Genomic DNA, 25,454 nt, shown 5'->3' on the forward strand with positions numbered 1-25,454 from the left:
ATCTTAACATCACTCCCTAATTATTTATTCCTCCTTTGCCCTAGTCTCTGATAATGAGATATGTATCCTTGATCACAACACCTCCTCTGTCCACAAAAGGCTGCCTATCATCTCTCCTTTCTCTAAATTTCAACCTTTTCCCTGATTTCTTCTTTCCTGCCTTCAAACATGTCTAAGTCTACCCCCATCATTAAAAAGAGATAAGAAAGGAATAAGCATTTTTTAAGCACATACTATGTTCACTGTGCTAAGTCCTTACAACCACCCTGAGAGATAGGTACTATTAATATCTCCCATTTTACAGTTGAGAAAATTGAGGCAAACAGAATGACATGTCCTGGCCACACAGCTAAATGTCCGAACCCAAATTTGAACTCAGGTCTTCCTCACTCCAGATCCACTGAGCCACTTAGTCGCCACACTCGACCTCATCATCCCCCTTTAAGCTAATGTTCTCCATCTCTCCTTAGCCCAACTCCCCTTACTGCTTCCATTTTCTTTCTTCTCATTTATTGCTCAAATCATTTCACTCCAAATGCCTGGACTATATTATATACTCTTCATACTAGCAGACTTCAATGTACATAATGATACTCTCATTCCCTCATCCCTATAACAAAATGCCTTCCTTTAAAGGTAACCAATATCTAAATTGTCCCATCTGAAGATTTTTCTTTCAGTTTCTTTCTTCTTGAGCCTTCTGCTACAAAATGACATTGCCTATCATAGCTCTCCTCCCAGACACTCCTCAATAGGCCTTTGTGAATCTATGTCCTGTTAGTTTTCCTTTTCCTAGTTTTCCTAGGCTGGCTCACTATCCACACTCCAATCGTGGGTGTTTCCTAGTCATTTGTCTTGGCTCTTTTTTTCTTCGCTCTAATCTCTCTTTAGTGATCTCATCAATTTCCCATGAATGTAATTATCATCTCTAAGCAAACAACTCACACATCTATATGTCCAATCCTATTCTCTTTTTTGAGCTTGAATATCACAACACTACTGGTCTTTAAATTGGATGTTGTTAATAACTCAACAACATCTAACACAGAACTCATTATCTTTCTCTCTGAACCTACTCCTCTTTCTATCTTCCCAATTTCTATCTGAGGCACCATCATCCTTTTAGTTTCACAGGCTTATAATCTTGAATTTATCTTCATTTCCTCCCATCGCACAGATTCAATGAAGCATCAAATTTTGCTTTTTTTTCTTTAATCTCCCTATTTTTTGTATCTAATCCTTTTTCTCTATTCAATACAGACCATCACCTTAGTTCAGGTTCTCATTGACTCTTGACTAGATAATTTTAATAGCCCGCTAACTCTTCTCTTTGTCTCAAATTTCTCCCACTCTAGTCGACATCCTCCACATAGATACCAAAATGATTTTCTTTGAGCAGATATCTGATCATGTTGTTTCTTTACTCAATAAGCTCCACTGGCTCCATAGTTCTATTTTTCCAACATCCCTGGAAATTATATTCTCTATTCCTTAACTCTTGGGCTTCTTTCTACTTTTTACACATCGTACTACATCTCCCATCTCTGTACTCTTTCATTTCACCCCAAATGCCTGGAATGTGCCGCCTTCATAACTTTAAATACCACAGAATCATCTCTTCCTTCAACACACAAATCCAACATCTCCTTTCAAAAGAAGCCTTTCCTCAGTGTTTCTGACATAGATCTCATTTCTAAAATATATAAAAAACAGTGTCAAATTTATAAGTCATTTCCCAACTGACAACTGCTCAAAGGATATGAACAATTTTCAGGTGATGAAATTAAAGCCATCTCTAGTCATATGAAAAGAAGTTGATCCCAAACACTAGCATTCCCTTCCTCCCTAATTGCTTTGTATTTATTATTACTATATTTATTCTGTAATTACTCATATGAGAGGCAGTGTTGTACAGTGGATAGAGTTGGCTAGGAAGTTAGGAAGACCTGGGTTAAAATCTTCTCTCTGATTTAGATTGACTGTGTGATGCTGGGAGAGTGACTTGACCTCTCAGTGCTTTCCTGCAAGGCTTCTTAACCTTTTTTTCCTCATGACCTCTTTTTGCCCGAGAAATTTTTATGTGACCCAGGTATTTGGTATATAAAATAGGCATATAAATCAAACATTTATTGGGAAAAAAAATCACAATTTCACAACCCCAACCTTCAGTTTATGTGAACACATATGGAGTCATGATCCACAGTTTAAGAAGTTTGTTCTACAGCAACTCTTCAGAAACTACACTATAGAGAAAGTTCCCAGTTCATTGGTAGAGGAAGTTTTCTCACCCAAGAGTTATCTATGCAATGCAATCAAATAGGAGTCCAATCCTTATCCTTAATGGTTGTCTTCAGAATTAAAAGGATTGTCATTCCAACCCTCACCTGCACTGTCTAATATCCAGGGATATTAATAACCCCCTTGAATTCATTTTTCAGTGATTAACAAACTCATCTGGCTACACCCATCCTACCTCAATGATTCTGAAGGTTTTCCTGATATTGTTCAAACCTCTTTTCTGTCCCCACTAGTAGATTCCCTTATTTCCACCCTCTTCAACCCATCCACCCCAATATGTCACACTACAATTACCCACCCCCTTTGACAGTGCTCTTGTGCTTCACAGGTAACAAATCTGCCTTTATCTTAAATTTTCTTTCCTATCTTCTGACCCTCATCAAGACATGATTCCCTTGTGATGATATGGTATCTCTGGGATTCCTTTCTACCATTACTTTTCTTTCATTCATTTCCCTGATTCAAAGGTTGAGGTAAAAAAGCTGAAATAATTTCTCCCTGTACTATCATCACTTAGTAACTTCTCCTCCTTTGAGGCTTTTTCACTCCATATCTACCACCCCAAACAAAATCCTTATTCTTGATGTCTGCTGACTTAGAAACTTCCCTTCCTTTTTAAACACTGAGCGTATTTAGTTCACTGTCTTTCCTTCTCAACTCTTCATACTAGCAGACTTCAATATACATAATGATACTCTTATCCCAGACACTTTAACTGTCCAATTCAACAGCTTAGTTGTTACTTCACATAATCTATATTCTTCCAACCTCAGCTATACACAGGAATGGTAATACTTTTGATACTGCTATCATCAACAAATGCACCATCTGCCACGTTCATGCACTCTGAAATTCCTTTACCTGATCACAATCTATTGTCTTTGTACCTCTCCTTTTGTTTTGAAACCCCTAATCCTGTTCAACCTCAACATGATCTCTTTACTCTTTAAGTCTTTCCTAGGTCAACACCCCTGTGATAGTGATAAGTTTCCTTCCTTCCCCTATCTCAACCTTTTCCTTGGTAAACCAGTTCAACTCTACACTTCCCTTTTGTCTTGAGTTCCTTGTGCTTGTTATCCTGCTAGTCTCGTCCTTCCCAGCCTCAGCTTCACTCTCACCCTCCACTGCCTTCACTCCTCCTCATATGTTGTTGAGCAAAGTTGGAGAAATAACAAAGCTATGTTGACTAAAGCCCCCACAAATTTATGTTATATCCTCTCAATTGGATTCTCACTGTGGCAAGGCAATCCCTTTCTGCCTGCTAGTCAGGTCACACCTCACAACAGCTTTTCCAAATCCTTTTCATCCTTCTTCAAACCTCCAATGACTCCCTTTCCTCTCTAGCTTTTCAGCTAAGAGCCTTGGTTCATATTTCACAGAAAAAAAATCTCCCTTCACCTCACATCACTCAAATGTAAACTCCCTGAGGTCAAGGACTAGCTTGAATTTCATACTTATATCTCCACTACTTAGCAAGCATTGGAGGCAACGATGGGGCTCATTGGGTAAGAGTGCTTAGGCTTGCTTTCCTTGTATAATTAGGATAATAATAGCACTTATCTCATAGAGGATTAAGATCAAACAAGATAACATCTGTGAAGCACTTAATACAAAACCTGGCATTAGTAAACATTAAGTTGTAGTTAGGTAGTAGGTAGTGGTGGTGGTGATGTGGGTAATAGCAGTGGTAGACTACCTGCCACATAATAAGCACTTAATAAATGCTTTTGCAGTTCAGTCATGTATCCACTAAGACATGCATAAAAAAGAACTACATGAAAGCAAATGGAAAAACTCCAATCTTTACCTCATATTCCTTTATAGTGCCTTTCCATGTGCAATCATCATTGACACAGATAGCCGGTAGGCTTTCTACCTCTCTTCGAGCAGCATTATCTGGAAAAGCCTTAGGAAAAAATAAAGAGATGATCCTCTGAGGTTATGATTTCCTCAAGAAAAAATATCTTGCACAGATATTACAGATATAACAAACTCATTATCATCCATGAGCATAAAAACTGTCTGCTTTTGTCTTTGTAACCTTAGCTAAGCTAAGTCTCTTGACAGAACAGTCTCTTAATAAAATTTAAATGTTAAGATATAATTTTACAACTCTCTAAAATTTTATCCTATGATCTCTGAAACCAAAGCAAATTCAATTTAGCAATTAAAGGATTTACAATTTAGAGAACTTTTACTTACCGAACTACTTTCTAAAATAGAAATGCCTTCTTCATATATTCCCTCCTGAATGCAGGCAGCACAATTCTGAGGCCCAGTGCTTATGAAAATAGAGAAGAAATATGCCCTTACAAATATCCTGACAAGGTACAATATCTGATAAATACTATCAAAATCATGATTTATTGTTTCAGAAAAAAATTAATTTTTATGTAAATTTAACGGAACCCTAGTCTTCCAAAGCCATTACCCAACTAGTATTTTTATTTAGCATCCACATCCTAATTTCCTACAACAATGACAAAAGAATATGTATAACTGACACTCCTCTCCTTGTAGTTTCTGACATGACACTATTTCCTAATTCCTGTCTGTCCCCCATGAATGGAGTGTTCTCCTTCCTAATTCTGGCCTTCTGATTTTCTTTATATTCCAGGTAAAATACAATTCCCATTTTTTCCTGATCTTTTTTAATGCTACTGCCTTCCCTCCAGTTGATAATTCTCAATTTATCCTATATGTAGTTTGTTGTACATAATTGTCTGTATGTTGTCTCCCTGTTAGATAGTGAGCTTTTTTAGAGAAGGGGCTGTCTTTTACTTTTCTTTGTATCCCTAGCACTTAGCACAGTGCCTTACACATGATAGTTAACCTAATAAATGCTCAAAGATAATTTCTGCATAAGCAAAGAACACTATGCTGGGTCTTAAAGTTTCAAAAATCATGATCAGTACCTTATGATGCTGGTCAAACAATAAGAGCAGTAACGATGTCCACACTGAGCTTGAAATGGTCTTCTCAAAATGTTCTTGCATGCAGAGCAGAGATATTTATCTTCTAGTTTTGTTCCTAGAATATCCTTTGAAAATCCAGGCTGAAGCAAATCTAAAGAGCCTGGAGGAGTAGAATTTGCTGTTGCCATGTGAGCTACAACCCCCAAATGAGTTTCAAGACCCTGTAAGAGAAAACAGTAGATTATAGTTGAGATTTTTTTATAAACTCTTGGGGGAAACAGTCCTTTAAAAGCAGAAAAGGACAGTGTTCACCTAAAATGTAAGAGTTAGAAATTTATAAACTATGAATCCCTAATTACAGAATTTTAGGGATGACAGGGACCCTAGAGATCATTAAGTTTACCTTCCTTTAGAAATAAGGAATTTCAAGGAAGTTAAGGGACTTCTTCAACATTTTATATTTAGTGAAGGGAAGAACCAAAGCTAGTACCCATAAGTCCCAGTCCAATATAAATCAAACATGCTGGGTGAGGCTCCCCTTTCCTTTCAGAAAAGAAGCCTCAATTTCCAATCGTTCAGTTTAGAGTGTTTTCATTTATTAATATTCAAAGCTTACAGGAAAATAAGACTCTTTTGATTCTCTCACAACTCAAGTTTCAAAGCTGAATTCCTGGACAAGTTAAAGCTACCCCATACCTGATGGAGGGCAATCTAAGAATAGAACTCCCAAAATAGATAGGCTAAGATTGCCCTCATATACCCTACCTACATTGCATCAAATAATTTATATATAACAGGTTTTCTCCTACATATCTCAAAGTTCATAGAGTCCTATTGGCCTGGCTTACCCCCCATTCAATAAAAATGTTTACCAGCTCAGAATGAAGTAACCAGAACCTACAGAACAAGTTATATAATAACAATATTATAAAAACAATTTTGAAAAACTTCATAATTGATCAATGTGCTGATTAACTGATTCTAGAGGACTGGTGATAAAACATGTTAGCCATATTTTGACAGATTTAAGATGTAAAATAAAATGTATGCTTTTAGAAAAAGACAACATGGGGAAGTGTTTTACCTGACTATGCCTATTTATTATAAAAGCTTTGGGGGCTTTCACCAACCATGGTATATGTGATAAGCTTGAGGGGAAATGAAGAAAGTAGAGGAAAAGAATAGAAAGGGGAAGGGAGGAAAGAAAATATCACTGAAGAATTGTTTCTTTCTTTCTTTTCTTTTTTTTACAATATAGGGAAAAGAACAGAAGGCAATCCAAAAGGAATCACAGCAAATGACTTTTCAAAGTTTCATAATTATTTTATTATATACTTTAAAAAACAAGCTCTACACAATAAATTCACTGTTTAATATGCAATAACTTCCTTTTGTTCTACAATATGTATGAAAATATTCATTTTATTTGATGTTGTCAGAATAAGAAAAAATAATAGGGTTTCTTCTGTGATGACAAGACTTTCCTTAAAAAAAAAAAAAAAAAAAAAAAAGGAATAAATTAGGGAACATAATAAATTAATCCTGACTATTGAGAGATTGGTAACGAAGATCTTTTGCTTTAAATGTCAGGTTTTAACAAATGAGACAACATTTCAAATTTATGTTATCCTTTGCACAAAATTCCTATAAAATCTGCAAAAGGATAAGGTCAAAAGTGCTATCTAAAAATGAAGCTTTAGATTACACATATGTGATGTTCTTTTACATGTGCTTTATAAATCTTCCAATAGAAGATAAAGTCTTTAAGGGCAAGAAATATTTCCTTTTGCCTTTGTTTCTAGGATTACCAGTACTGGTTCTATGACAAAGCAGGGATCTTTGACTGGTCAATCAAAGAGAGCCAAAGTGATCTGGATTTCAGACACAATGCTAACTCACTATATAGTTAAAATACAAAGACAGGTTGATACAAGTTCTTGCTGAAGTTATACCAGCCCTGTATGACCATCATTTTTTTGTTTTCTAGATGTTCACTAATCTCTCCCTTTATTTTTCTAAATTGTCAAGCGTAAAATACAGGTATATTAAGTCCATTGTTTGAAGATTCTTCTCTCAAGATTCTTTTCCTCTTCATTTTTTAGAAAACAGAAACAACATTTGTATTCTTTTGGTCTTTCCTGTTCTTCAATCTTGCAAAGATCACAAATAGCAGATTGGTAATCTTATCTACTAGTTCTTTTAGTTTCAAATAGCTGTGATTTCATTGGTATGGGTTCCTTCTTCCACCAACATAGTTTTACAATCCAAATTCTTCATGTGGTTATTTAAAAAGTCATCAACCTAAAGTCAATCTGGTGATTAACTTTTGTGAACTTAGTCTTATCCTTTGACATCAGTATATCCTCAAGGCCTCTATGATGATTTTTAAGTTTTAAAATGATATATTATTTTTGATGTCACCTTAATTTCTGAAAACATCCAAAAGTACTTGTTTCTCTGTTGCAGCAACAGTAAAATAAAAATAAGAGGAATTCAACAAAATTAATATAAATCAAATATAAAAAATTCCACACATTTTTTCATGTCTGCAAAAAAGAGAGGTATTTTTTCTTTTTTCTTTTCCCCCACCTTTGGAGGGAAAAGTTTGGTTATTAAAATTAAAAAGCATTAAGTTTCAATTTCTTTTGTTCTCATTTCCTGTGTGCTATATATATTGTTTCCCTGGTCCTGCTTACTTTACTTTACAATCCATCTAAGTTTTTCCTTGTTTCTCTGAATTCTTTATATCCATCATTTTTATGGTATAATAATATTCCATTACATTTACATAACAATTCTGAGGTATTTAAGTCTAACTATATCATTTTTCCTACTCAATAAACTCCAGTGACTGTTACCTTCAGTTCCACGAAACACTTTTCATAAAATCTGGTCCCCTCTATCTTTGTAATATTCTTATTACTCTCATCGACATACCACATTATTCAAGTATTGTAACTTGCTGGCTGTTTCTCACACAAAACATAAACCTCCACTAGCAGTTGTCCCTTTTCATGTCTAGAGTGCTCAGATTCTTCACCTCTGCCTTTTCACTTCCTTGGCTCTTATTCAATTTAAATCCCACCTTCTGGAAAAGGCCTTTTCTGATCACCCCCGCCCCCCACCCTCAGTGTGCGTGTGCCTCCCCTTCTGAGAGCACTATTTTGGATGTATCTAGTAATGTAATGTCTCCTTCTTGAGAAAAAGAACAAAAAGTTTTCATTCCTGGCACTAAGCACAACATTTAATGAATGTCTACTAAATGACTGATCATTTCCCAACTAATTGTCTATTCTCAACTGTTGTCTACAGACCTCTCTCCTCCTCAACTCCTGCCCTCATAATAGTACTAATGTCATTCAAAAACCTTAATCATTTTTTCTTCAACTTCCCATTAACTACTCTTCCATTGTAATTCACTCACATATAAAAATAAAAATGGTCATACCCTGGATCTTATCATCACAAAAAAGAACTATCTCCTTTTTGAGAATTCTGAAATCCACTCATTATTGCTCTCCACTTCTCCCTCTACTACACCTTAATTTTTGTCTATACCATGATCTTCAATCCTTAACTCCTCAATTCTCTGTTAACACTTTCACTTCTTTTCCCCATTTGATCCTAGGTGAAGTAATTCAACTCTACTTCGTCCAAATACCAAATACTCTTAACATTTATTGAATGTGTCTTGCTGAGCCTTAGCTTCGGTTCACTCCTACACAATGCTGCTGAATGAAAACAGAAAATCACACTATTATTCTGACTGGGTGCACTACAAATTTTTGTTATACAACTTCAACTTGACCTCATTTTTTTCCAAGCAATGCTTTATAATTCTTATTAATTCACCAACCCACTCTTCACAGTGGCTCTTCTAAACCTTTTCATCCCATCTTAAGTTTCCAATAGTTTCTCCACCTCCCCATCGTGAGACTGTCACCTCATATTTTACAAAAAAAATTGAAATTATTCACTGTGAGCTCACTCTTATTTTTTATGCCACTCAGATACCACCTTCTACTACTGCTACCTCAAATGATAAGGATGCTTTATTACTCTTTCCCAAGGCTACTTGCTCTCTACTTGCTCAAATGATCTCATTCCATCCTATGTCTTTTGACATTTGTTTTCAGTCTCTACCTGTTTAATGCCTCCCTCCCATACAAAAAAAAAACAAAACAAAAAAAACAAAACAACAACAAACAAACCACCCAAACTCATTTGATCCTTCCATTCTTGCTAATTGTCATCTTATATATTTTGTCTGCCTTTTGTGGCTAAACTTCCAGAAAAGGCATCTATGTTGATGAACAAGTTGATTTCAGAAAGGCCTGGAAAGACCTACATGAACTGATACTAACTGAAGTGAGCAGAACCAGGAGAACATTGTACATGCTGATAGCAACATTGCGATCAATGATGATCACATTATCAACCACACTTAGCTCTTCTTAGCAATGCAGTGATCCAAGACAATTTCAATAGAAAATGACATCTGTATCTAGAGAGACCTAATGTGGATTGAAGCAGACCATTTTCACCTCTTTTTTTTTAGTTTGCTTTTTTTCCTTATGATTTTTCCCTTTTTTGATTTTTCTTAAACAATATAACTATTACAAAAATATGTACTATACATGTATAGACTACATCAGATGGTTTGCTGTCTTGGGGATGGAGGAAGAAAAAATATGTAATATGAAATGTGGAAAACTATCTTTACATGTAACTGAAAAAATAAAATACCAATGAAGAAAAAAAAAAAATAAAAGCCATCTCCATCTACAAAAGGTGACTTTACTTTCTCTCCTCACTCTCAACTCCTTACAATCTAGCTTCTGACATTATTCCACTAAAACTGCTCTCTCCAAAATTATTATCTCTTAATTGACAAATCCAATGGCTTTTTCTCTATTCTTATTGTCCTCATTGACCCCTCTATAGTCTTTGATATTGTAGATCACTTTCCTCTTTTACACTGCTCTCTTTAGATATAGCGCATACTATTCAGCTTGGTTCTCCTACATCTCCAATTGTTCAGTCTTCTTAACTGAATCCTCATTCCAATTAAATCCTTTATGTGTCCCCCAAAGTTCTGTCCTGGATGCTGTTCTCTTCTGTTCTCCCTTTACATCACCAAACTTGGTGGTCTCATCAACTCCCATGGATTTTATTATTTACTGCGCTGATTCTCAAAGCTATCTATCCTGCCCCAACCTTTCAAATGACCTCCAATTTCATACTTGTACCTTCCTTTCAAACATTTCAAATTGGACACCTTAAACAGAACATATAAAAAGTGAACTCATTATTATCTTTTTCTCTAACCCCTTTCTCACTCATGGCTTCCTTATTACTGTCAAAGGCAACACCACCCCTATACCTCTCAATCCCTAAGGCTCAGTGTCATGCCATCTTTAACTCCTCACTATCCCTCGCTCTCCTGTATCCAAACTACTACCAAGGCCTGTTGATTTCACCTTTGTAACATCTCTCCAACACGCCCCATTTTCTCCTCTGACCTCATGCCTGGATTATTGCAATAACTTGCTGGTAATTACAAGTTTTTTTTTTTTTTTTTTTTTTAGGGAATCATGGTTTTATTATTAAAATTTCTTAAACTTTGGTCAGCAAATACTAACACACACATACTTTAATTAAAATAGTTCACATTTATATAGTGCTTTAAAAGAAAAACCTTAAGTAAAGTAAGATTTTTACATATGATGAAATTGAAAATGATTTCCTTGTTGTTCCTCATATATACCATTATCCTTCCTATCTTTGTACCTTTACAAAGATTATTTCTCATGTTGAATGACTGATTGAATGAATGAATTTGGTGACTTATCCATCTAGTAAGTATTGGGTATGCTATTTCATGCCAACTCTTGATTCTGTTTCTTCTCTTCCCTTATATCACATTGCCTTTCTTTTTTTTTTTTTTTTTTTTTTTATTTTTTTTTTTTTAAATTTTTTTATTTAATAATTACATTATATTTACACTCATTTCTGTTCCGATTTTTTTTCCCCTCCCTCCCTCCACCCCCTCCCCTAGATGGCAAGCAGTCCTTTATATGTTGGATATGTTGCAGTATATCCTAGATACAATATATGTTTGCAGAACCGAACAGTTCTCTTGTTGCATAGGGAGAATTGGATTCAGAAGGTATAAATAATCCGGGAAGAGAAACAAAAATGCAGATAGTTCACATTCGTTTCCCAGTGTTTTTTCTTTGGGTGTAGCTGCTTTTGTCCGTCATTTATCAATTGAAACTCAGGTCTCTTTGTCAAAGAAATCCACTTCCATCAAAATATGTCCTCATACAATATCGTTGTCGAAGTGTATAATGATCTCCTGGTTCTGCTCATTTCACTTAGCATCAGTTCATGTAGGTCTCTCCAAGCCTCTCTGTATTCATCCTGCTGGTCATTTCTTACAGAACAATAATATTCCATAACATTCATATACCACAATTTACCCAGCCATTCTCCAATTGATGGGCATCCATTCATTTTCCAGTTTCTAGCCACTACAAACAGGGCTGCTACAAACATTTTGGCACATACAGGTCCCTTTCCCTTCTTTAGTATTTCTTTGGGATATAAGCCCAATAGAAACACTGCTGGATCAAAGGATATGCACATTTTGATAATTTTTTGGGCATATTTCCAGATTGCTCTCCAGAATGGTTGGATTCGTTCACAACTCCACCAACAATGCATTAGTGTCCCAGTTTTCCCGCATCCCCTCCAACATTCATCATTATTTTTTCCTGTCATCTTAGCCAATCTGACAGGTGTGTAGTGGTATCTCAGAGTTGTCTTAATTTGCATTTCTCTGATCAATAATGATTTGGAACACTCTTTCATATGAGTGGTAATAGTTTCAATCTCATCCTCTGAAAATTGTCTGTTCATATCCTTTGACCATTTATCAATTGGAGAATGGCTTGATTTCTTATAAATTTGAGTCAGTTCTCTATATATTTTGGAAATGAGGCCTTTATCAGAACCTTTAACTGTGAAAATGTTTTCCCAGTTTGTCGCTTCCTTCTAATCTTGTTTGCATTAGTTTTATTTGTACAAAGGCTTTTTAATTTGATGTAATCGAAATTTTCTATTCTGTGATCAGTAATGGTCTCTAGTTCATCTTTGGTCACAAATTTCTTTCTCCTCCACAAGTCTGAGAGATAAACTATTCTATGTTCCTCTAATTTATTTATAGTCTCGTTCTTTATGCCTAGGTCATAGACCCATTTTGATCTTATCTTGGTATATGGTGTTAAGTGTGGGTACAAGTTTTCTTTTGTAATGCTCCTATAATTAAAAACAAAACAAAAACCTCAATAAAGTTCAACAGAACTTTACCAGGCTGCTTTGCCATTTTTACTGAATTTATTAGGAATGAACCTCATATTGAAATGGTGTTTAAAAGTCTTAATCCTCTATTAACCACTTTTTTTCCTAGTCTCTGTTCATCATTATTTAATTCTTTCAATTGTCTCACCACACAAATGGTTTCTTTCAAAGAAATCATAATAACTTCAAGAAACTCATTTTCAACAAAAGGTTATATATATGTGCGTGTGCATATATACATAAATATATAAACACAAATATATACATATATATATACGTTGTATGTCAAAAACACATGAAAAGATCTCAATTTACAAAAGCAGGTAAGTTAGGAGGGTAATTATGTCAAAAACAAATATCTGTTTCACAAAGGATTCTCTATTATAGTACAGTACATAGCAAGCCTCCTAAGTACATAGGTATGGGGAAATTTAAACCTAGCTCTTATTCTTTGGCAAAGTAGTTCTGTTTTGTTTTTTGAGAATTTTATACTTGAGTCATTGTTTTGCCTCCAATCCACAATAATCTCTTTAGTAAAACAGAAATGTCTCTACTCAGCTTGTGAATAAGCTGACAATGAAACTCCAAAATATTGGCATTTAACACCTCAAAAAATTTAAGCAGAAAGGCTTTAGTAGTTCCTTTTGAAAAGATTATCAAAACACCAAAATTTTCTATTTACACTAAATGTTCTTTTTTAAACCAAAGTATTCTTGAAAAGCCCATAAAATGGCATTTCTAATGCTAGCTTTGACAATAAGAGTTGAGAAAGAGATTAAAGGAATAAGAATAGGCAATGAGGAAACCAAATTATCACTCTTTGCTGATGATATGATGGTATACTTAGAGAACCCCAGAGACTCTACTAAAAAGTTATTAGAAACAATCCACATCTTCAGCAAAGTTGCAGGGTATAAAATAAACCCACATAAGTCATCAGCATTCTTATATATCACTAACAAAACCCAACAGTTAGAGTTACAAAAAGAAATTCCATTTAAAGTAACTACTGATTGTATAAAATATTTAGGAATCTATCTGCCAAGGGGAAATCAGAAACTTTATGAACACAACTACAAAACACTTTCCACACAAATTAAGTCTGATCTAACCAACTGGAAAAATATTAAATGCTCTTGGATTGGGCGAGCAAATATAATAAAGATGACAATACTACCTAAATTAATCTATTTATTTAGCGCTATACCAATCAGACTCCCAAAAAACTACTTTGATGAACTAGAAAAAATAACAACAAAATTCATATGGAAAAACAAAAAGTCAAGAATTTCAAAGGAATTAATGAAAAAAAAAAAAAATCAAATGAAGGTGGCCTAGCTGTACCAGATCTAAAAGTATATTATAAAGCAGCAGTTACTAAAACCATCTGGTATTGGCTAAGAAATAGACTAGTTGATCAATGGAATAGGTTAGGTTCAAAGGACAAAACAGCCAATAACTTTAATAATGGTGTTTGACAAACCCAAAGACCCCAGTTTCCGGGATAAGAATGCACTATTTGACAAAAATTGCTGGGAAAATTGGAAATCAGTATGGCAGAAACTAGGCATTGACCCACACTTAATACCGTACACCAAGATAAAGTCAAAATGGGTTCATGACCTAAGCATAAAGAATGAGATTATAAATAAATTGGAAGAGCATAGGATAGTTTACCTCTCAGACCTGTGGAGAGGGAGGAATTTATGACCAAAGAAGAACTAGAGATAACTATTGACCACAACATAGAAAATTTTGATTATATCAAATTGAAAAGTTTTTGTACAAACAAAACAAATGCAGACAAGATTAGAAGGGAAACAATAAACTGGGAAAACATTTTTACAATCAAAGGTTCTGATAAAGGCCTCATTTCCAAAATATATAGAGAATTGACTCTAATTTATAAGAAATCAAACCATTCTCCAATTGATAAATGGTCAAAGGATATGAACAGACAATTCTCAGACTAAGAAAGTGAAACTATTTATAGACATATGAAAATATGCTCCAAATCATTATTAATCAGAGAAATGCAAATTAAGACAACTCTGAGATACCACTACACACCTGTCAGATTGGCTAGAGTGACAGGGAAAGATAATGTGGAATGTGGGAGGGGATGTGGGAAAACAGGGACACTGATACATTGTTGGTGGAATTGTGAACACATCCAGCCATTCTGGAGAACAATTTGGAACTATGCTCAAAAAGTTATCAAACTGTGCATACCCTTTGATCCAGCAGTGTTTCTACTGGGCTTATACCCATAAGAGATACTAAAGAAGGGAAAGGGACCTGTATGTGCCAAAATGTTTGTGGCAGCCCTGTTTGTAGTGGCTAGAAGCTGGAAAATGAATGGATGCCCATCAATTGGAGAATGGTTGAGTAAATTGTGGTATATGAACGTTATGGAATATTATTGTTCTGTAAGGAATGACCAGCAGGATGAATACAGAGAGGACTGGCGAGACTTACATGAACTGATGCTAAGTGAAATAAGCAGAACCAGGAGATCATTATATATCTCAACAATGATACTGTTTGAGGATGTATTCTGATGGAAGTGGATCTCTTCAATAAAGAGCTAATTCAATTTCAATTGATCAAAGATGGGCAGAAGCAGCTACACCCAAAGAAAGAACACTGGGAGATGAATATAAACTGCTTGCATTTTTGTTTTTCTTCCTGGATTATTTATACCTTCTGAATTCAATTCTCCCTGTGCAACAAGAAAACCGTTCGGTTCTGCACACGTATATTGTTATCTAGGATATACTGTAACCTATTCAACATGTAAAGGATTGCTTGCCATCTGGGGGAGGGGGTGGAGGGAGGGAGGGGAAAAATCGGAACAGAAGTGAGTGCAAGAGATAATGTAAAAAATTACCCTGGCATGAGTTCTATCAATAAAAAGTTATTTTAAAAATGGCATTTCTACTTATATATACATATATAGCCTCACAAGTTATGCTGACTCAAATAACCATATTGGCTTCTTATAGTACAACAACCAATTTTCAAGCAATTAATAATAATAATAATTCCTCTTTACAGAGCATGACAAAATGTTTTAACAGTAAAGCTGTTTTAATTTAAAAGCTTTATTAAAATACAAGTATTCACTTAAAAAATATTTTCACTATCAAATTACCATGATTTACAAAGTTAACACTGCAAAAGACCACTTGTTAGATAATTTCTAATGGTTTTTTAAGATTTCTACAAAAATAAACTATGTACTCCCTCCTAACCAGCAATATCTGTCAATAACAGTTCACAAACTCATTAAAACACAGAGCAGGAAGGGATTTTGCTTCTAGGAGGTGTAACACCTAAAAAACTCTATTAGAGGAGACCAATGCTAATTTTTTAGACACCTGAGAAGAGAAAGGACACTGTCCCTTTTTAACAACAAATTTTAGTGTACACTATTCTTTTCTTAGTTCACATATGTTCCTCTCATCTTACCCAACCAAATCATAAACTCCTTTAAGGACAAGGAATCTTGCATTTCTTTATTTTTCTAGATTATCTTAACATAATGCTGGACACACAATTGATACTTAGTATCTATTGGTTGACTGATGTATCCTTTCTTATCTTCTTCAACTTAAATTCATTTTATCCATCCTTAGAATGTTTAGCTAGCTAACAGCACAAGAGAGGAATTTAGTGGAGGAAACAAAAATATTTTGGTTTCTAATGATATCTTTATTTATTATAATTTTAAAAAACTGTTTTCTGCATCACATTTCCATGATTTTGACATAGTAGATACTTTTATTATTAAATGGTTTGCTTAAATATTTAATGCTCAAATTGGGGCTACCAAATAAAATATTCTGAATCCCACACCAGTGCTTTTTCAGGCCATCCATATTCAGTTAAGATTCGTTATTCCAGAATCTTCCTTAGGAAATACTTACTTACTGTTTCCTTTGTTGCAACATTATTCCATGTACTGTTCCCCTCTCCCCCCCAAAGTCTCTAGGTATATCCAAAAGTTCTATCCTGAGCTTTCTTTTCTCTATATATATCCTTTTTCTTAGTGATTGTTGACTTCCATAGATACATTTCTAAGCAGACGATTCCTAATTCATAGATCCAGCCCTAGTCTGTCTTCTGAGTTGTATTCCCACAACACTTAACTTTCTATTAGACATTTCAACTGGATGTTCCATAGACATCTCAAACTCAACATATTCAAAACAAAATTCTGCCTTTTTTCCAAATCTATCCCTCCTTTCTGACTCTGCCAAGAATAACACTAGCCTTCTAGTCTTTTTTTTTTTTTTTTTTAATAAGCTTTTATTGACAGAACCCATGCCAGGGTAATTTTTTACAATATTATCCCTTGCACTCACTTCTGTTCTGATTTTTCCCCTTTCCCCCTCCCCTAGATGACAAGCAGTCCTATACATGTAAATAGGTTGCAGTATATCCTAGATACAATATATGTGTGCAGAACCGAACAGTTCTCTTGTTGCACAGGGAGAATTGGATTCAGAAGGTATAAATAACCCGGGAAGACAAACAAAAAGGTAAACAATACATTTATTTCCCAGTGTTCTTTCTTTGGGTGTAGCTGCTTCTGTCCATCTCTGACCAATTGAAACTGAGTTAGATCTCTTTGTTGAAGAAATACACTTTCATCAGAATACATCCTCATACAGTATTGTTGTTGAAGTATATAATGATCTCCTGGTTCTGCTCATTTCACTTAGCAACAGTTCATGTAAGTCTCGCCAATCCTCTCTGTATTCATCCTGCTGGTCATTTCTTACAGAACAATAATATTCCATAACGTTCATATACCACAATTTACTCAACCATTCTCCAATGGATGGGCATCCATTCATTTTCCAGCTTCTAGCCACTACAAACAGGGCTGCCACAAACATATTTAGTCTTCTAGTCTTTAGAAGTTCTTCTCAACTCTTCAATCTCCCTTACACCTGATTTCCAATCAGTTATCACATTTGTCAATTGTATCTTCATAACATCTCTCACATCTGTCTTTTCCCCACTATCACATGTGGCTTCTATGTGGAATTCACTGAATGTAGACACTCTCATGGGTATATAGCTTTAAACTATACTTTAATTGTGACTTGAGACTTTATAATAACAAATAGAGTTACAGCTAAAAGTTGCAAGCTTGCCTTCTCCAATTTCCCACCACCTCTTAATTAGCATTTAAGTACTTCTTTTAAAGGTGATGATGCCTTTGGATATCTACTGGTGTAGCAGTTAGTTCTCCAGGGAAATTTAAATTAAGAGTTTATTATTACTGACTTGTTTTAGATTTCTGGATTTAGGGTATAAACCTGGACTCCCCCAAAGGGAGAAAAGATCAAGGAGGGAGGGAGTTCTGTTCTATTTAATCTGATGTTTTGCAGTTTATGCTTTGTCCTTCTTTGCTGACAAAAACCTTGCCCAGTGGCAGAGATCGTAATAAACCCTTTTTTGCTTTTTCTTGCTCTGTTTTTGTGGTCGATACTGAACCACACAGTACTATTTTAATTCAGGTTCTCTTACCTGAACAATTAAAACAGCTTCTCAATTGGCTGTCTTCTCATCAGTCTTAACCCTATTCAATCCATACTCCACACAGCTATAAGTCCTAAAACATAGATAGATCATATCAATCCCCTTTTTAAAGAGCTCCAGAAGGTCTCTATTGTTTCTAGCATGATGATATGCACTCTTGTATTCAAAACTCTTCACAATCTGGCTCCAGCCTACCTTTCCAAGCATTATGAATTACTTCCCTTCCCTTATCCTACAGGATGCAACTAACTGATGATTTGCAATTCTTTCCACCACATTCCTCATCTTTGCATCTTAACATACCTAGCTTCTTCCAAAGTTCAATTTAGATAATGCTACCTCCCACACGAAGCTTTTCTGGGTGCTAACTGCTTCCTAGTGGTCATTATCCTGTATTTATTTTATAGAGACTATCTACTTCTCTGTATACATCACCATGAGGTAGAGTGCCATGATAGACTGACCCAAAGGATGACCCATAAGTAGATTTTATGGGGAAAATTTAACTTCAAAGACATTGATAAGGGGAGCCCCAAAACTCTCTCACTCTCTCTCTTGGCCTCTGGGGAGGAAAGCTTGGACATCTATTGGATATATATATATATATATATATATATCTGAGGAAGTTTCCTCAGAGAAGCCCTCCCCTGAGAGACCCGCCCCAGAGAATCAAGATAAAAGTAGTTTCATTCTGTTATCTGGAAAGGACTAGTTGAATCCAGGACCACTCCTATTTGGCTGGAGCTGGAGATGTAGATTTCGATCTTCCTCTACTGAGCTGGAGATGAGTCTAGAGAGACTACCTAGGGACACTAGGGACATATTCAATTCGAAGATTCTCTATTTTGATTTCAACTCAAACTGCTCCAGTCTACATTCAGCTCAATCCCTTGCAGAGGACCTAATCATACCAAGGAACTTCTCTCTCTCTCTCCTTGGCATAGCTGTGACCTTCTGCCTGCTGAAAAGACATTCTCTTTTCAGCACTACTCTCTCTTTATCTCTCTCACCTATTTCCCTGATAGGATTCTACCCCTCTTTACTTCTCTGTTGGGACCTTTCCACTAAGAAAGTCAGCTTGCAAAAGCTGACTTCTCAGTTGTAATAATAAACTTCTTTTGCCAGTTTAACTTTTTGAATTCATAAATTCATTTAATGAGGACTTGCACCTACCAGAAGGGAGTTCCCACAACTCCCTGCCCTGAGCCTAATGTCATCATTTTTGATCCCCTGACCAGGAATCGAGGGGAGCCAAACCTCATTAACATGACTGAGATTTCTAACAAGGCATGGCAAGGTGAGGCTGCCCAAGAACCCTACAGAAGATAGGCTTCAAAAGTTGGATTTCTGACTAGAAGACCTTCCCGGAAAAAAGTGGGAAGCTAAATCTCTATCACTGTGTTGTTTCACTCTGCCCAATACACCCATCATTCAAGACCTTATTACAGGCTTACCCCACTTTTTTTTTTTTTTTGCATTTTACTTTATTACTCTTCACAGATAATATGTTGTTGTGTTTTAATAAACTGAAGATTTGTGGCAACTCTGCATTACTAAAGTCTATTGAATCATTTTTCCAACAGTATGCATTTGCATGTTGTCTGAGTTACACTTTGTTAATTGTTACAATATTTCAAACTTTTTCATCATTATTATATGTTACAGTAATCAGTGATCTTTGGTGCTAATGATGTATTTTTGGGTGCCACAAATCATGCCTATTAACTGCAAATTTAATAAATGTGTGTTCTGACTGCTCCACTGACCTGTCATTCCCAGTTTTTCTTCCATTACTTGGGCCTCTCCTATTCCTGAGACACAACAATATTGAAGAGTATTACATAAAGTATTACATAAACTTAGTTGGAGCAACAAGAGTTGGAGAGTACTGCCTCCCAATTCTGAAAGAAGTTCTACTGTGGATAAAATGCTATCATCACATGCTACAGAGAAATCTTTGATGAAACGAAGAGTCAACTGATGCAGCAACCTTCATTGAATTTAATCAAAAGCCTACAAAAGATATTAAACTGAAATGTTGCTTGCAGTACTATTTATGAGATTAAAAACGAATTAAAGCTTTGGGACTTATTTAAAATGCAACTAGTTAGGTCAAAGTAACAAAAATCAATCAAGCAAGCCACTGCTGCTAGGAGAATTTCCAATTCTGCAATTTCTGATTCTTGTTTATACATGCAACCTGAATAAGACAGGGAGGTGGAGAACAAATACTTGCCTACAGCGATTACATTATTTTGTAATGTTATTATTTGTGTTGGTAACGTCTTAAAATTCCATTTACTAAAGATTCAACTTTTGCTTACTATAAATAACCAAGATTTCCCACACCAGAATCTTCTAGCTGAAAAGGCAGGGAGACAAAGGTATGGATAAGAATCATTAAGAATCACTTTTGAAATCTAAAATTACAAATAATGCCATCATTTGAAATTAATCAATAATGCCTAATTTTCAAAAATTACTTTTTTATTATCCAGAGTATCATTACACAGCACCAAGCAAAGAGTTTTTGTATTTGACCTAAAAGTGATAGAGATTCACTGAAGCTTACTGAATGAGGAAATGACAAATGTCAGATCTATACTTTAGTAAAGTCATTTTGGTGATTAACTTTTAGTTAGGTGCTTCTGTGAGCTGAGTATTAGGTTTAGTGCCATAACCACATCTCACTGTTCACCTTAGTTGCATTTTTAACAATGTGGTTTTAAAGAATAGATAATCCAAAAAAATATATATATAAATATATATATATATATATATACACACACACACACACAAATTACAACTCTAAAGCACACATTTCAGTATTGTGTGTGCAACTTTAAAGATGTTAGAGATAACATGGTAGCTGTTACTAAGAAGTTAAGACCCATTAAAACTAACAATGAAATAGCATCAATATCGTGAAGTGCAAAGGAAAGTCAAAAAAGAAAAAAACAATAAACTGTCCAGGCAAAATAGTCTAAATAAAACACAAACACACACACACACACACACACACACACACACACACACACACACACACAAAGACCTTCAGCAGAGGATTAAAAGGGATTGTTATTGACTGCTCTAGTGTAAAGTTGGAAGAACAGTTTAAAAAAAAAAACTACTAATCAATGCTGTGTTAAAAACAAAATCACCAAAAAAATCACACCCTAATAATTTATTATGGACATGACAGTACAAAGCCTGGAGTACTAAAGAATGTTTTTTGTTTGTTTGTTTTTTACTGATGAGACTTCCTTATTCAATGTTAAAGCCAAAAAACCATAAGAATATGTCCAGATGAGCCTGTAAGAACTGGGAATCTTAATCAGAATACAAATCCATCCACTCAAAAAAAAAAAAAAAAAAAAGTTTTAGGAGATTTAAAAAATTCCAGCATGTCTGAAAATCTTTTCCTCCTTGAAGTATTGAGTTCTAGTAAACATGATATACAGAATTGTTTAAGAATTACAGAAATTCTAAAACAGAGCTAGATTATTTCAACATGATTATATACTATGCCATATATCACAGAAGATTAAGAAATCTGTCCAAGAGATGAAAATAAAAGTTTTCCTGATTTAAACTTAAATGAAAACCTATAGGCTATAATCAAGGCTAGACTTGGAAAGATGGAATGCTTGTCAAAAGTTGTGCTTATGATGCAATGTGATGTGTGGTTTCATAATGAAATATTAAAGAATATGCCTCAAAACTGAAAACACCATCAAATTTTGTAAAACAAATGACTACAGCAAAAGGAAAATATGTTTGTTTAAATGGAAAAATGTGTAAACTTTATTGTAAAATTCAATAAATTAATTTATTTTGTCCAAGTTAATTTGTACATTATTACATTAAGAATTTTTTTTCTAAGTAAAACTGTATTATTGTCACCCTTGGTTTTTTCCCTCTCTCCTTTCTCACTTGCTTACTATAAATAACCAAGATTTCCTACATCAGAATCTTCTAGCCAAAAAGGCAGGAAGACAGTGAGCAGGGCATGGTCAAGAACCATTAAGAAATCTGGGCTAGCTCACACTTTAGAGCAGATTGTAGACATTTCATCAATTTTCATAACATTTCTGTGAAGTAGGTCTTGGACAATCATGCTTTTTTTTTTTTTTTTTTAACCAAGAAAAGAACTAGGATCAGAGCCCAGCTCTAATTAACTCTCTAGGTCACAGTTTGGATAACACTAATCTTACATAGAATTTAATCAATTTGTGTAACACTTCCATAATATGTCATAGGTAGTTTTTATCCTGACTTCATAAGAAAGGAAGCAGGAACAGGAACCAGACTTAACTCTTCAAGTTATAGTTTAATAAGACTAACTTTGGAAATTGTTATAATGCTCCTACAAAATAAGGTACAGGAAGGTTTGAACTTCATTTTAGCAGAGAACAAAAGGTAGACCTAAGTTTTAAAAAAAAGAATAGAAAAGAAAAAATTAAATAATTGATAATGCAATTAGTACTTTTAGAAAAAAATTCCTACCCCCCCAAAAAAAAGACACCAAATTCCTATGTGTTTGTGAAAATAATATCCATTTCAATGCTCCAGTCTCAACTAAAATCCCATCTTCTTAATAATGTAAATCCCATCTTAATTCTAGTATTTTCCTCCCTTATTTACTTCCTATTTATTCTGTATAGAGCTGTTTATTAGACTATGAGCTTCTTGAGGGCAGGAACTGGCTTTGGCTGCTTTTTGAATCTACAATGTTTTTTACAAAGTACCTGATAATCCATAAATGCTCAAGGATGAATGGTACTCATATTTATTTTAGGAATATTTTAAAATATTATTTTTAAAATAAAAGAACAATATATGCCATACTAAATTCCTGCTGGATCACAGAATTAAGGACAAGAAAATGAATTATAAAATGTTGGGAAAAAAGGAAATAATGTACTTATTTTATTTCAATTGAGAACAGATATAAATTATTAAATAAGTGGAAGAAATTGTCTTTCATTACAAAAAATGAAAAGTTAAAATATTTGCAACAAATTTAACATGTAAATATTAGCATATATATTTATAAAGTCTAATTATAAATATTCAAAAGTAGTGCCTTCTCCCCACTAGATGGTCAAAAAATATGAACATAAACAATACCATTAATTCCGTTAATAATCAGAAAAATTTAAAATTCAATCCCTCTCCTCCCCCATCCAGTTTCAAGACAATTTTTTAAACTGTTTAATTTAAATTAAATTGTTTAAACTATTAAATTTTCAACACAATATTCTGTAGCTAGGTAGCACAGTAGACTACCCTGGATCTGGAGCCAGGAAGGCCAGAAGTCCAAGTCCAGCCTCAGATATTATAAGAGCCTGAGCAAATGACTTAACTTCTGTCTACCTCCTCATTTGTAAAATGGGAATAATGGCAGTTCCATCCTAGGATCTTTGTGTGAAGATCAAAATGAGAACATTTGCAAAGTATTTAGCATAGCACCTACTACATAGCAGGCACTCTATTGTGATCATTATCATCACTACCTAGGCAGCTATTCACTAGGAGACCAAGGCTTGGTCCCATTAACTAGCCATCTCTCCTCCACCCCCCAATCTCATGATCAAAAAACAACAATCAAATCAATATTGTTGCTGTTGCTTAAGACTGTAATAATCCACTGGTCTATACTCACAATTCCTGGGACTGCGTAAACTAAGTGATCATCACTCTATATGCCTCTAGAAGGAGACTCCAGAAGGAGGGCATGTTTGTCTTAACTTTAGTATTTATATCACTAATACTCAATACACAATAGGTTATTAACAATTTATTACTATTTTCATAACCATCAAATTAGAAAAAAAGAGTGATAAAACAATGCTGGTAAAGTTTAGTACGTTCATACTCGGTGGTGGAATTGAAGACTTGGAAGAACTTTTTAGGAGAGCAATCTGCTAGCATACAGGAGTCACCAAAAAGAAAAAAAACCATACCCTTTGACCCAATAATCCTTAATCGCTTAGTGACTATAGAGTCATTTGATGTCTTTGTGCTTCAATTTGTTCATCTACAAAATGAGGAGTCTTTAGCTCACAGGACAGTCACAGGACAAAAAATACAATATGCATCAATTGCTTTGCAAATCTAAAAGCATTATGGATGCTATTATTAGAAAGTTCCTTGCAAACAGAATTGTTTGATTACTTTTACTTGTATTTTCAATCCTTGGAATATAGTAGGTGCTAATTTTATCTATTGATGCCCCCATACAGAAATGAATAAAGGGCAAGAATAAATAAAGAATAAAGAAGCACTATTCAATTCACAAACATTCATTAAGGACCTGCTTATGTGTAAACTATTCTGGAATAAATAGAGACATATCAGGTCTCTGAAATCAAATTATAAGTATTAATAGATGCAAATGTATATTCATTTAATCTGTTGCATATAGTTCAACCCAAAAATTATTTAATTTTAAAGGGAGAGACACCTTTCATTTATTCAACAAATATTTTGAGCAGATAAATACTAATTCAAGGAAGTATTATACGATTCAAAGACAAAGATTCTGCCCTCATGAAGCTTACCATTTATCACATACCTCAATTCATCCAATTTATTTTCATTACACAAAATCCATTCTTATGAATACTAAACAGTTCAATGAGCAAAACACTATTAAAATTATTTTTATAAATAATTTTGAAGATACCAAATTTTGAAAACATTAATAAAAAAAAAAAAAAAGCATCCATAACGTCATGCTGGTTGCAGCATGAAAACAATTTTTTCCCACCTAGGTCAATCTTTCTAGTGCTAAGAAATTTTTACAAAGATATGTTTTCAAATACAACTCATATCAGGCATTTGAGTCAAGAACCAGGAATATACTACAGCACACTTCTGCCCATAATCGACACAGGTCTTGCATATTATGATCAATAACTTTCTAATTGGCTGTCCAATACTTCACTAAATAACACAAAATATCACTTGATAATAACCTAGATCTTATAAGGACAATATGAAAGGGATTTTAAAAAGAGCTTTTCATCAACTACAGCAAAAAGATACAATTTTTACAATTATACTACCAAAGTCTAGCTTCTTTACACTCTCAAAAACTGATCAGGTTGTCCCTTATTTAACTATGTTATAATTTTTATCAAAACATCATTCAAATGTCACAATTTTCAGGAACAGCATTCTTCCACTAAATTGGAACTCAAAACAGTGAAAAAAGAATGAAGAAATATATCTCTTTTCCCTTGAGAGGTATAAGACTATGGAGGTAGAAGCAAAAACAGACTAAACTGGGAAGTTCCCTCATTTCACAGATAAGGAAAACTG

General features: G+C 34.4%; 1 protein-coding gene across 4 annotated transcripts in view; it reads right to left on the bottom strand.

The window, feature by feature from the left end:
• TRAF2 (TNF receptor associated factor 2) overlaps window positions 1–25,454 on the bottom strand; it is a 66,619-nt gene that overhangs the window by 31,605 nt on the left and 9,560 nt on the right. For all 4 annotated transcript variants that reach the window (XM_051976946.1, XM_051976944.1, XM_051976945.1 and 1 more), the window contains 3 exons: window positions 5,214–5,434; window positions 4,501–4,579; window positions 4,106–4,204 (listed from right to left, as the gene is read on the bottom strand). In XM_051976946.1, coding sequence (XP_051832906.1) covers window positions 4,106–4,204; window positions 4,501–4,579; window positions 5,214–5,434 — 399 coding nt within the window. The remainder of the gene's footprint in view (window positions 1–4,105; window positions 4,205–4,500; window positions 4,580–5,213; window positions 5,435–25,454) is intronic.

The sequence above is a fragment of the Antechinus flavipes genome, chromosome 2 (genome assembly GCF_016432865.1).
Source record: "Antechinus flavipes isolate AdamAnt ecotype Samford, QLD, Australia chromosome 2, AdamAnt_v2, whole genome shotgun sequence".
In the NCBI taxonomy this organism is placed as follows: Eukaryota; Metazoa; Chordata; class Mammalia; order Dasyuromorphia; family Dasyuridae; genus Antechinus; species Antechinus flavipes.